Below are 14,183 nucleotides of genomic sequence, written 5' to 3'. Positions count from 1 at the left end.
ATCCTCTGGCGGGAAAGGGTACGCAGCCATTAACCGTTTAGAAATGATCAATTTCTTATCTGGGGAAGTCCACGCTTCCTCACACACCTCATTTAATTCGTCAGATGCAGGAAAAACTACTGGTAGTTTTTTCTCACCAAACATAATACCCTTTTTTGTGGTACCTGGGGTATCATCAGAAATGTGTAATACATTTTTCATAGCCTCAATCATATAACGGGTGGATCTATTGGAGGGTACACTCGTCTCATCATCGTCGACACTGGAGTCGGTATCCGTGTCGATATCTGTATCTGTCATCTGAGGTAGCGGGCGTTTTATAGCCCCTGATGACATTTGAGACGCTTGGACAGGCACAAGCCGAGTAGCCGGCTGTCCTATGTCGTCAAACCTTTAATGTAAGGAGCTGACACTGTCACGTAATTCCTTCCATAAGTCCATCCACACTGGTGTCGACCCCGCAGGGGGTGACATCACATTCACAGGCATTTGCTCCGCCTCCACATCATTATCCTCATCATACATGTCGACACAGCAGTACCGACACACAGCAGACACACAGGGAATGCTCTTACAGAGGACAGGACCCTACAAAGCCCTTTGGGGAGACAGAGGGAGAGTATGCCAGCACACACCAGGGCGCTATATAACACAGGGATATCACTATACAGAGTGTTTTCCCCTATAGCTGCCTATAATATATATATACTGCGCCTAAATTGTGCCCCCCCTCTCTTTTTTACCCTTTCTGTAGTGCAGGACTGCAGGGGAGAGCCAGGGAGCTTCCTTCCAGCGAAGCTGTGAGGGAATAATGGCGCCAGTGTGCTGAGGGAGTTGGCTCCGCCCCTTTTTCGGCTGGCTTTCTCCCGCTATTTTATCGTTTCTGGCAGGGGTTAATATACACCTATATAGCCTCTGGGGCTATATATGGTGTTAGTTTTGCCAGCCAAGGTGTTATTATTGCTGCTCAGGGCGCCCCCTCCCCCAGCGCCCTGCACCCATCAGTGACCGCAGTGTGTGGTGTGCATGAGGAGCAATGGCGCACAGCTGCAGTGCTGTGCGCTACCTTGGAGAAGACAGAAGTCTTCAGCAGCCGATTTTCCGGACCACCTTCTTGTTTCTGGCTCTGTAAGGGGGACGGCGGCGCGGCTCCGGGAACGGACGACGAGGTCAGGTCCTGTGTTCGATCCCTCTGGAGCTAATGGTGTCCAGTAGCCTAAGAAGCCCAAGCTACCACCACTTAGGTAGGTTCGCTTCCCTCGTTGCAGTGAGCCTGTTGCCAGCAGGTCTCACTGAAAATAAAAAACCTATACTATACTTTCTTCTAGGAGCTCAGGAGAGCCCCTAGTGTGCATCCAGCTCAGCCGGGCACAGAAAACTAACTGAGGCTTGGAGGAGGGTCATAGGGGGAGGAGCTAGTGCACACCAGATAGTCCTAAATCTTTCTTTAGATGTGCCCAGTCTCCTGCGGAGCCGTCTATTCCCCATGGTCCTTACGGAGTCCCCAGCATCCACTAGGACGTCAGAGAAATTGTGTTTTTAGCGCCTAATTATGTGCCCCCCCCCCCCCCCCTCTCCTTTTACCGTTTTCTACCGTGATCTGCAGGGGAGAGCCTGGGGAGCTTCTTCTCAGCGGAGCTGTGGAGAAAAAATGGCGCTGGTGAGTGCTGAGGGAGAAGCCCCGCCCCCTCGACGGCGGGCTTCTGTCCCGCTAAAATACATATCTTTTTGGCGTGGGCTCATACATATATACAGTGCCCAACTGTATATATGAGTACTTTTGCCAACAGAGGTCCATATGCTGCCCAGGGCGCTCCCCCCTGTGCCCTGCACCCTTACAGTGACCGGAGTATGTGAGGTGTGTTTGGAGCAATGGCGCACAGCTGCAGTGCTGTGCGTTACCTCATGTGAAGAACGGAGTCTTCTGCCGCCAATTTCGAAGTCTTCTTGCTTCTCATACTCACCCGGCTTCTGTCTTCCGGCTCTGCGAGGGGGACGGCGGCGCGGCTCTGGGATCGGACGACGAGGGTGAGATCCTGTGTACGATCCCTCTGGAGCTAATGGTGTCCAGTAGCCTAAGAAGCAGGACCTATCTTCAGTGAGTAGGGCTGCTTCTCTCCCCTCTGTCCCACAATGCAGGGAGTCTGTTGCCAGCAGAGCTCCCTGAAAATAAAAAACCTAACAAAATACTTTCTTACAGCAAGCTCAGGAGAGCTCACTGAACAGCACCCAGCTCGTCCGGGCACAGATTCAAACTGAGGTCTTGAGGAGGGACATAGAGGGAGGAGACAGAGCACACCAGAATCTAAATTCTTTCTTAAGGTGCCCATGTCTCCTGCGGAGCCAGTCTGTTCCCCATGGTCCTTACGGAGTCCCCAGCATCCACTAGGACGTTAGAGAAAATAAAATAAAAACATTTTTGGCATATATTGCTAGCAATATATTAGAAAAGAAGAGAGACAGCAGTTCAGTACAGTAAAAGCAGCTGCAGCAAATATTTCTGAGGGTTTCAATAAATGGAAAAGCGGGAAAACACAAACCGCTTGTCTTTTATCAGGGAAAGGAAAGTACGCATGAAATGTTTTGTTAAGTCTACGTTACAAAACGTTCCTCTCATGCCGCTCACCTGGTCCTTCTCAGTCTCTGGGTGTAGTCGGCACTTGTGTTCTTTCAAATATTTCTGACGAGTGAAGCCCTTGCCACAGTTGGGGCAGCTGAATCTGTAGTTCCCTGTATGGCTTCTCTGATGTTCTATCATATGTGCCCTCCGACTGAATGACTTTGAGCAATACTGGCACTTGTGCATTTTCATCCCTGATTTAGAAACAGCACAGGGCATTGTTGTTACAAGCAATCAGTTACACAGGTTAAGTGGTACTAAGAGTGATTTAGACAACTGTATGTTATAAAAAGGTACTGCCTTCCAAAGACGACTGAAAAATAACCATATTTTAGAAATCCTAAATTAGATTTTAAACAAATAAACGACACTTTCTGTAAATCCCAGGGTGCGGTGCTTAGTGCACTTAGTGGAGCTGCCATGAGAGTATTTTTGTACAGTATACTGAGGTAGGGCTAGAATATCATATACTTTATATGATATATTGACATGTTATAATAACACTCACCCTCACAGCCCAAACTCTGACAATTAACTTTTTAACTTTTACGGTTTACTCACCAACTTTGCCCCAACCCTGCTATAGCTGCACCCACAGTATCCAAAGCTTAGAAGCCCCAGGGGGGGCTCTGTCTATTTTGTCAGTCTCTGGCCCCACAATTTCTGATGGCAGCCCTGATGCTGATTGATTGCTATGAGCAACTTATCTATCTGTCCCCTTTGTAAGATTTGATAAATATGGAGTACAGTCTTGTAACTACTGCTAGTAGGTACTGCGTAATAGAAATGACATTTCCAGGACAGCCCTTTATACAGTGTTTTTAGGTTTGTCTGGAATAGTGATTAGTGCCATCATTGGTCCGACATAATACAATAAACACATGTATACACACACAGAATAAATATCCTTTTCAACAAAAAAATATTGTCTTCAAATGTCTTAATATACATTTCTTCCACCTACCTGAGTGTGAGAGGACATGAGCTTTTAGTTTGTCTGGACGATTAAATTCCTTGTTGCAGCCAGTGTGGGACCTGTGGAGATTCAGGCACAATGTAGCTACAGGCACTCCTACATTTACATACATTTTAAGGTTGTAAGTGAAGCACATTTTAGCTGTCAGAAATGCCGCACTAAGCCCAATCACCGAACAAGTACAGTGTGACTCACTGCCTTCGGGACCAGGTAAGTCACCCCTAGATAAGTAGGGGCAGTTTGTCAACATTCTATCATGTCAACATTTCAGCAGTGTCCACATGATGAATTTCAACATTGTATCGGAGTTGACATGATGAATACTGACCTGATTAATGTGTACCTTCTATACCACACACCAAATGGGCACCCCCTTTATTGCATGTAATTATTGTCTAATATTCTGGACAATTATTCCTTGAATACATTGAATGTAGTGTTCTTCTTTCCCTTTGGATCTATAAAACTCAACATATCTCTCAGCTGCATTGAAGAGAATTCATATTTAGCTGCTGCTTTACCCAAAGGTATATAAGAGCGTTGGCCCATGTGTAGTCTCAATCCGGGCCCCCTCCTCTCTAGAAGGCAGCGCAGTAGGCTCAGCACTAGTAGACCCTAATGCTGTGCCAGAGTCTACTGTCCATGCACAGGTCTCCAGGAAAAGGGCGTGGTGGCCATTTTCCCTGAGGTTTTCCTACTTGCCATGCGAAAAATGCTGGGAAAATGCCCTCCAACGTGGGACTCTGGTGAATTCGGTATTAAAAAGATGGGTAAAGGACGTGCAGTGTGAGCCCCCTGGACCCAGGGGCATGTGTGCGCCGTACACACGGCATCCATTATAAATATGCCATTGGCCTTACCCCTTAGAAGCATTACCAGTTTATCCCTTTTCTTTTAGGAGTTCACTAAACAGGTATAGGCACCATGTTAGGAGCATCAATTTCATCAATTTGTAGGGGGATCTTCCATTCTTTATCATATGTAATCAAATAAAGAATGAATCTGTACTGCTGTATGCAAAGGAGATTTAACTCTGACACATACTACAATTTCTAATGTATCTGGTGCCTGATGCAATTCCCCTCTTTGCAAACAAAGCATTTTTTCTTCTAGGACATTTTCTGCATGCAAAATAATGGTTATCCAGCAGAGAATGTAATCTTTAAGATAAGGCTTGACAAAACCTGCTGCCTGGATGCCATGGTGCTAAACCTCTGATACCATAGGTGAATCAGAGCACTTATTGTTCTCCTCTAAAGCGCTGCTAGGCCATGCTGCATTCTGGTTTGATGTACTGTATGTATGATGTATGTGTATGAAAAATGCAAAGAAAAAAGGTGATTTTGGGGCAATTTGATGCCACTTTAATTTTTTTTAACAAAAATGAGAAAAAAAATGATAGAACCAATTATTTTTCATTGAAATTAATACTTAGATTAAATTTGGGGTGCATAAAAAAAAACAAAAAAGTTGATTTTTTGAGGGGTAATTTGAGGCCTTTTTTATTGACCCCAATAAAGACATGTAATTTATGGCCCAATTAAGCTAACTGAAAACTTCCAAATGCCTAATTAGTCATTAAGGGGGTGTACAAGTGGTTCTGAAGCAATAAAAGAATGTTTACCTTAAATTAAAGATTTTACCTACATTTCACACCCTCAGTGGAGTGTGCACCAAAAAACGCAAATTTCCTCAGAAAAAGTAGGGTGAGTTTGGAAGTGGATTGCAAATGCAATTCACAGTGCAAGTTTGTGGTGAGAATGGCCCAATTTACACCTAATTGGATTGACCCCATAGTGTACCTAAGATTATCTTTTTCTGTCGCAAAGCAATTAAAGCATAACGATTCACGGCACAGCCTTATTACACAGACTGCATACTTTTGAAAGTTAGATATTTTTTACTAAAATTTTCATTTTACATTGCTTATACAGTAGGCACTTGGGATTAGTATGTTTCTAGCAAATTAATAAGAATAAAGTCGCAGATTAAGCATAACTATGCCTTTTAACCTTAAATTGTGTACTTCTTCCTCCATTTTGCTTACAGTGTACTAGGTACTTAGGAATAGTGTCTTAGCCCGGCCAAGTCACAATTTCCGTGGCATGCTAAACAGGTTTATTTGGTGTGATTTGAGGATAAGTGTTAAGGGGGTACTCACGGAGCGATCGCTGCTTCAAATCTAAACAATCTGACTAGATTGCTTAGATTTTAAGCATGATCGTTCCGTGTGTACCCCCCACAGCGATAGCAATGCGCAGCCCCGCGCATCGCTATCGCTGGTGCTAGATTGGCCTGCCGTGCAGGCCAATCTAGCAGGTCGCTCATTTCACCCGCTGGGTGAAATGAGCGCCCCCCCCCCCCGTCTCCCCCCGCACGCTCAGCACACATTGCGCTGTGCTGAGCGGCGGGAGAGATGTGTGCTGAGCGGTTCGCTCAGCACACATCTCTCCCACATCGGCCAGTGAGTACTGGCCTTAAGTGGACTTCACTGTATGATAGTTATACCGAACACAACAGAAATTTGTAATGCAAGTCAATAGCAGAGGTCTATGAAATATGACCACCTACATATTTTTGTTGCTGTAACTCGGTAACACTTCAGTATACACAAAAATGGTACATTGCTCATATCAATTTATTAGTCCATTACAGGTGCCTGCAAGGGAGGAGCTAATCTAGACAAGGACAGCTAACAAAAGAATCATATACAGTGCATCCGGAAAGTATTCACAGCGCTTCACTTTTTCCACATTTTGTTATGTTACAGCCTTATTCCAAAATATAATAAATTCATTTTTCCCCTCAAAATGCTACACACAATACCCCATAATGACAACGTGAAAAAATATTTTTTGTGATTTTTCCAAATTTATTAAAAATACAAAACTAAGAAATCACATGTACATAAGTGTTCACAGCCTTTGCTCAATACTTTGTTGATGCACCTTTGGCAGCAATTACAGCCTCAAATCTTTTTGAATAGGATGCCACAAGCTTTGGGCAGTTTCACCCATTTCTCTTTGCAGCACCTCTCAAGCTCCATCAGGTTGGATGGGGAGCGTTTGTGCACAGCCATTGTCAGATCTCTCCAGAGATGATCAATCGGATTCAAATCTGGGCTCTGGCTGGGCCACTCAAGGACATTCACAGAGTTGTCCTGAAGCCACTCCTTTGATATCTTGGCTGTGTGCTTAGGGCTGTTGTCTGCTGAAAGATGAAGTGTCGCCCCAGTCTGAGGTCAAGAGCGCTCTGGAGCAGCTTTTCATCCATGATGTCTCTGTACATTGCTGCATTCATCTTTCCCTCTATCCTGACTAGTCTCCCAGTTCCTGCAACTGAAAAAATCCCCACAGGATGATACTGCCTCCACCATGCTTCACTGTAGGGATGGTATTGGCCTGGTGATGAGCGGTGCCTGGTTTCCTCCAAACATGATGCCTGCATTCTCGCCAAAGAGTTCAATCTTTGTCCCATCAGACCAGAGAATTTTGTTTCTCATGGTCTGAGAGTCCTTCAGGTGCATTTTTGGCAAACTCCAGGTGGGCTGTCATGTGATTTTTACTAAGGAGTGGCTTCTGTCTGGCAACTGTACCATACAGGTCTGATTGGTGGATTGCTGCAGAGATTGCTGCAGAGATGGTTGTCCTTCTGGAAGGTTCTCTCTCCACAGAGGAATGCTGTAGCTCTGATAGGGTGACCATCCGGTTCTTGGTCACCTCCCTCACTAGGGCTCTTTGTTCCCGATCGCTCAGTTTAGACGGCCGGCCAGCTCTAGGAAGAGTCCTAGTGGTTCCGAACTTCTTCCATTTACGAATGATGGAGGCCACTGTGCTTATTGGGACCTTCAAAGCAGCAGATATTTTTCTGTACCTTTCCCCAGATTTATGCCTCGAGACAATCCTGTCTCAGAGGTCTACATACAAGTCCTTTGACTTCATGCTTGGTTTGTACTCAGACATGCACTGCCAAGTGTGGGACCTTATAAAGACAGGTGTGTGCCTTTCCAAATCATGTCTAATCAACTGAATTTACCACAGGTGGACTCCAATTAAGCTGTAGGAACATCTCAAGGATGATCAGTGGAAACAGGATGCACCTGAGCTCAATTTTGAGCTTCGTGGCAAAGGCTGTGAATACTTATGTACATGTGATTTCTTAGTTTTTTTAGTTTAAATAAATTTGCAAAAATCACAAAAAAAACTTTTTTCATGTTGTCATTATGGGGTATTGTGTGTAGAATTTTGAGGGGGAAAAATGAATGTATTCCATTTTGGAATAAGGCTGTAACATAACAAAATGTGGAAAAAGTGAAGCACTGTGAATACTTTCCAGATGCACTGTAATTCACCCAGAACACTATAATGGACCAGTAAATGAGATTTACATACTATATGTTAGTAGAAATGCAGTTACATATATTTGCAAAGATATATTAAGCCATCAGCCACTTCACAACATCTCTCATATGGTGGTCCTATGGTACTATGATAATAGTACCCACTTTGGGCCAAACATTTGTGCATTGCTACATGATGATAGCACATACATTTATATATTTCTAAACTGAGAGATAACTCGCCTTGAGGCACCCCAAATGGCACTACAAGGACCAGCATGCCCTCCAACTATTGATTCCCATACATGCCTTTCATAACAGTGATAAACAAATATAGTAAGTTCCTCAAATCAATGTATTAGTCCATTACAGGTTCTTGCATGGGAGGGGCTAATCTAGACAAGAAAAAAACACCACAAAATTCCCAAGCACACTATAATGGACCAGTAAATGAGATTAACATCCATTATTATAGTAGATATGTAGCAATCTTAGTTACATATATTTGGTGGCTTAATCACATTTTTGCAAATATATGTAATTGAGATCTCTGCATTTCTACTATTATATAGGATGTAAATCTCAAAGCACCATAATTAATGGAGCCCACAAATAGCTGCTTAGTATATAGAAGTGAAATAAAAACATACGCAAAGGGGCACTTGTACGGTTTGTAGGGCTCATGGATAAGCATGTGCCTCTTCAGTTTGTCCTTGCGATTAAATGCAGACTCACAGAGTGTACATCGGAATGGCTTTTCACCTGCCGTAACATGAAAGAAACTAGTGAAAAGTAGGAATAAATTTGGTTTAAATGCAAAACACTCCATCAGATGTGTTAATTGTATTTCTATTAATATGACGCAAGACAATATTTTATGGGTGATTTAGACTTCCAAGTCATTGCATTGAAGTAGCATAATTTTGAGTTTCATGTCAAATGAATCTGTCTACACCATTACACAACTGACTTTGGTATTTTGAACTATACTATATCAATTTGAAACTTGCACCCCATTGCACTAGAGGAGACAGATCAGGGGTGTTTATGTGCAAGTGTAGTACAAAAAAAAAAATGACATGAACATACATTGCAACCATGCCCCTTTGAGAAGAATCTTACTTTGGATTACATGTATGAAGTGTACTTGTTACCAAAGCTTAATATGGCATATACAGGTGTAAGTTCTGAATTTACAATGGTGACTACTACATTTGCTACAGGCATTTCTGTACAATTGATTTAAGGTTCCCCATATCCTAAGATGCATGTCACTTAAAATACAGCATAAACGTGCAGGAGAATACTGCACATACAAATACCCAACTTATTCTTCCCTCCAATGGGAGATACTGGAACCTTGAGTATAATGACTTGAGAGTCAAGTCAGGGCAGTTTTAAGATTTTGACGCTGAAATAGGCTCCTCCCCCTCTATATACCACAGCAGTAACAGCCATCAATGTCTTTTTGAAAGCCAAGAAGTCAGGCACTCGTGGAAACTGCACTTGGTGGGATGTAATGGAGCTCGAGATCGCTGGAGATGCCAGACAAACCCAGACTTTTTTTTTAAAGGGGCAATCACTTACAAGGCATGGTTTTGCCTTGTAAGTGATTGCCCTTTAGAAAAAAATGTCCAAGATTGTCCGGCATCCCGCACCTCCGACGCTCTCGGACTCCATTACATTCCGCTGCATGAGTTCATTTACTCCTGTAGGGGCAGGTTGTTCTCTTGGTGAAAATGGACATTTTTACATTATCTTAGTTTCACTTAAATGTATCAGAGGGATTTTGGAGGAGATTTCACAAAAATCTCCATGCTGTAAATCTGCATCCATTTAGGATGCAGATCACACTTCCTATACCTCTAGTGGGAAGTGCGATCAGCCAGGTTTACCACCTGCCTTCAGACTTCTAGAAGCATCAGGGGTTGGAGGAACCAATTCAGGCACTGCTCTCCAAAGTGGTTCCTGTTCCTGTTACAGGAGAGTGGGACTTTATGCCAACTTCTTTCTGGTTCAAATTCAGATGGATCCTTCCTACCCATACTCAATCTAAATTCTTTTAACATAGACATCCAGGTACAAAATATAATTTTTGCGTATGATTATTGATGGAATAGAAGAGGGAGAGTTTATGGCATATCGATAAATATCAAAGATGCCGATCCCAATGTACCAATTTGAGAAGGTCATCAATAAGGTTTGCGGTACTCTTCCAGCATTTCCAATTGAAAGCCCTTCATTTTGGCATAGCCACAGTTCCAAGGGCTTTTACAAAATTGATGCAAGTTATGGCAGTGCTTCATCATCCCTTAACTAGTCAAGTTATTGCTAAAAGCAGAATCTAGAATCAGAGTTCCTGTGGGATCATGTGAAGTAGACAGAAGAAGTTTTGAAAGCATGGCTGGATTCTAAATTATGACAAGTCCAGTCTGATTCCATCTCATCTCATTGTTTTTAGTAATGATTTTCCACACCAGGCAGAGGAGGGTGTTTCTCCCAATGAACAAAGTTCTTTTGTTACAGGCAGTGTTCAGTTAGCAAAGAGACAGGTGTTATTTCACTTAAGCATGAGAGTGTTAGGGTAGATGGTGGCGACATTTGAAGCAGATCACTTTTAACAGATTCATAGGAGGATGTGTCCGTTAGAGTTGCCGACAAAGTGAAACAAATCCCATACTCACCTAAGATCTAAGATGATAAATCTGTCAGCACAACTCCATCTTTTTCTCCTGTGGTGGTTGTAGAAAAGCAATCTTTCAAGGGGTTGGATGTTGGGAAGTACAGAAGCCAGCCTCAGAGGTTGAGGTGCTGTGGTGGGCCAATAAAGGGTTTCATGTGAGACAGACTACTAAAGAGTCCTTACTTTCGATAAATATTCTTGCATTATTCAAGGTTGAAATAAGGGCCACAATTCTTCTAAGAGAAAGGCCCTCTAATTATTCATGTAGACAATACTTCAGCAATTGCATACCTGAATCATCAGAAAGGAACAAACATTTTTAGCGTCATGACGGAAACGACCAGGATTATGAAGTGGGATCAGAAGAATGTGCTCGTGCTCATGGCGATATACCAGAGACAGACAACTAGGAGGCAGCCAACAGCACATGCATCCACCAGAGTGGCCTCTACACCCAGGAATTTTTCAAGAGTTGGTAGACAAGTAGGGACAACCTGTCATAGATATGATGACATCCAAGTGGAACCTCAAGATAAGTTACTTACTGTGCAAGAACAAAAGACCCAAGGATAGTGGATGCCATGATAGGTTCTTTAAGGATTTAGGTTTCAACTGTATCTGTTTTCTTTCAACAGAAAATAGCAGATATTCCAGAGGTCAAGACTTTTTTTCAGGTAGTTGAACTCCATATGTGCATTCAGTTATTCCATTAGTCCTAAAAAGGGTTCTCAGTTCTTTGCAGCAGCCGTCTTTTAAACATTTAGAAGCAGTGGATTTAAAATTCCTGATGTGGAAAACAGTATTTCTTTTGACTATTGCCTCAGCTAGGAGAGTTTCAGAAATAGGACGAGGATAGTGCAGACCTTCCTTTGTTTCCAAGGTGGTTTCAAGATTTAATTTGAATCAAGAGCTCATAGTCCCAGCTTTTCCTAAGGATGGTCCAGAGGCAGGAGGGAGTTCCATGCATCTTTTAGATATACACTGCTCAAAAAAATAAAGGGAACACTTAAACAACACATCCTAGATCTGAATGAATGAAATATTCTTATTAAATACTCTGTTCTTTACATAGTTGAATGTGCTGACAATCACACAAAAATTATCAATGGAAATCAAATCAGGATTTTGGTACTTACCGATAAATCCCTTTCTCCGATTCCACAGGGGCCACTGGAGTGTAGTTACAATGGGGAGATAGTAGGTGGTATTGGTAGCTGGCACTTTAAAAATTCTCACACTGTGGCTAGCTCCTCCCCTACTATCTCCCCTCCAAGCCAGTCTACGTTAAACTGTGCCCGAGGAGAGCTGTAATAAACAAACCGTAAGGTAGAGGAGGTTAACGACGCCCTGTAAACCAGGCGAACACAAACTAAACCTGGAACAGAACCTGACAAAAAACCAGGCTAGCCTGAACCCAACAAGCAGTCATATGGTGATCTGCAATCGTTAATCAAACAAAAATCAGGAGAAACAGCGCTGGGCGGGCGTCCAGTGGCCCCTGTGGAATCGGAGAAAGGGATTTATCGGTAAGTACCAAAATCCTGATTTCTCCTTCATCCACTAGGGGCCACTGGAGTGTAGTTACAATGGGGACGTCCCAGAGCTCCCAAAAAACGGGTGGGAAAGCGCTGAGAGTCCTGTAAAAACTGCTCGGCCAAACAGTGATGCAGAGGCCGTAAAAGTGTCAAACTTGTAGAATTTGACAAAACGAATGTCGGTTTGACCAAGTAGCCGCCCGACAAAATATTCATGGAGACCCCGCGGGCGGCTGCCCACGAAAGTCTTACAATGCGCGTAAAGCGCGCTGAAATGGAAAACGGAGGTTCCCTAGTAACCGCCAAGAAGACTGTCTGATGATCAGATGTATCCAACTGTCCAGCATATGCTGGGGCCCCGGCTATTTAGTACGGGAGCATCATCCAGAGCAAAGAAGAAAAAACACTTCATCGAATAGCCTGAGACCTCTGTAGAGAGAGTTGACGAGCCCTGACAACATTCAGAGAGGATTGAAAACCACTAGTGTCAGATTTATATGAAAAATGGACCTCCCCTCTGGAAGAAACGACCGCTGAGGCCGAAGCCGAGCCCGGGGAGTTGCCAATAGAGTACTCCCTGAACAAGAGGCCGAACTTACGGCCGCTAGGCTAATCTCATTTGGAAGAAAAGCGAAAAAGGCAGAGACCTAAAATTCCGGTCAGTGTGGTTTGAAGCGCAGCGGAGCAAAAAACCTCCCAGAGAAACCAAAGATGAATGGTAACTGGAAGAAGGGGGAAAAAACCCCTTTTATCTTCATTATGTTCCATAAAGTTTTCCCAAAGTGGCAAAAGCGAGAAGAGGTAATAGACTTCTGAAATCGGAGCCCAGTAGGCCTAACCGAACTAGGGAACTCCTCCCTTCTGAGGTCTCGTGAACAGTCACACGGGTAACCGAAACCAGTGTAAAATTGAACAAGGAGAAAAAAGGAGCCTGTTGAAGTAGACAGTCCAGTCGAGGTAGGAGCCAAGGCTCCTCTACTGACAACAGGCGTATCTGTATCTTCAAGTCATGCGTGGCCCAACCAGCGCCACCGAGAGGACTAGCACGCATAATCCCCTCCTGTGTTACTGAACATGAAGTAGAAATAGAAAAAGGAGGCAGGATAGAATAACCAGAAAACTCCCCGGAGCCCTGAGGGCCTCCACGGCTACTGCCGTCCGAGAGTAATAAAGGGTTAACGAGTCAGTCAGAACGCCCTGAGGTCGATCCGAAATCTCCGCCCACAGCGGACCAGCTGACAAAACTCCGGGGCATGTTCCCTCACCCAGGAGTCTGACCTGGTGGCTTGATCTGGAAACAAGATTGTTGTCCCCCGTTCCGAGAGGAATGGAGGCGACCACTCATTACGTCGCAACTTGACTGAAGAAATAGAGTCTCTGGTGCCGAGGAATGAAAAAACCTCTGACGGACCGTGTTGAGAAACGTCTATGCGGAGCATAAATTGGATCTGTGTCGAATCAGAAGCTCGTGGATCCTCCGGATATTCAGAAGCCACCTAATGTACAGAGTGGGATAGTAGCAGTAAATTGTCCCATTAGGGAACCAACGTCACCCACTGCCCCTGAAAAAGAGTTATTCTGTTATCTTTCTAAACTCTGTGGGAGCGGAAGAGAGAAGAGTAAAGGACTTACAGTGAAAATGAGAATCCTGTTAAGGGGGAATCTGAGAAAAGCCTGTCCAACGGAAATCAGTAAACAGGCATCTCTGAAGACAAGGGACACGTAAAACTCCCTTTCTTGTTTAAACTAGCAATCACAGACTAAAAGGATTGTAAGGCCAGAATAGGCCTGTCCGAGCCACTTGGCTTCGGAACGTGAAAAGAAAACAAAGGCCTGAGAACTGTCCTAATTCAAATGATATGTGAAAAACAGGGATCAACACCCTTTGCGGTTAGAAACCTATGGAGCGCAGCCTGCAGTATGACTCTCTTGTCATCGTAAATCAGCCGACCTATGCCGAGGGACTCCTGAGACGGTTGTAACCGCCCAAGCCTTCTCCCATCGACCTGCGCCTACCCTGGGACCCTGCA

At 43.9% G+C, this 14,183-nt stretch overlaps 1 protein-coding gene across 2 annotated transcripts in view; it reads right to left on the bottom strand.

Annotated features, from left to right (window-relative positions):
• Positions 1 to 14,183, bottom strand: part of ZNF341 (zinc finger protein 341) — a 156,039-nt gene that overhangs the window by 41,656 nt on the left and 100,200 nt on the right. For both annotated transcript variants that reach the window (XM_063960219.1, XM_063960220.1), the window contains exons 13-15: positions 8,586 to 8,697; positions 3,585 to 3,655; positions 2,627 to 2,814 (exon numbers count right to left, since the gene is read on the bottom strand). In XM_063960219.1, the coding sequence (XP_063816289.1) occupies positions 2,627 to 2,814; positions 3,585 to 3,655; positions 8,586 to 8,697 (371 nt within the window). The remainder of the gene's footprint in view (positions 1 to 2,626; positions 2,815 to 3,584; positions 3,656 to 8,585; positions 8,698 to 14,183) is intronic.

The sequence above is a fragment of the Pseudophryne corroboree genome, chromosome 3, assembly GCF_028390025.1.
Source record: "Pseudophryne corroboree isolate aPseCor3 chromosome 3, aPseCor3.hap2, whole genome shotgun sequence".
NCBI lineage: Eukaryota > Metazoa > Chordata > Amphibia > Anura > Myobatrachidae > Pseudophryne > Pseudophryne corroboree.
Note: the sequence above shows the minus strand (reverse complement) of the source record. Positions and strands in the feature narration are given on the sequence as shown.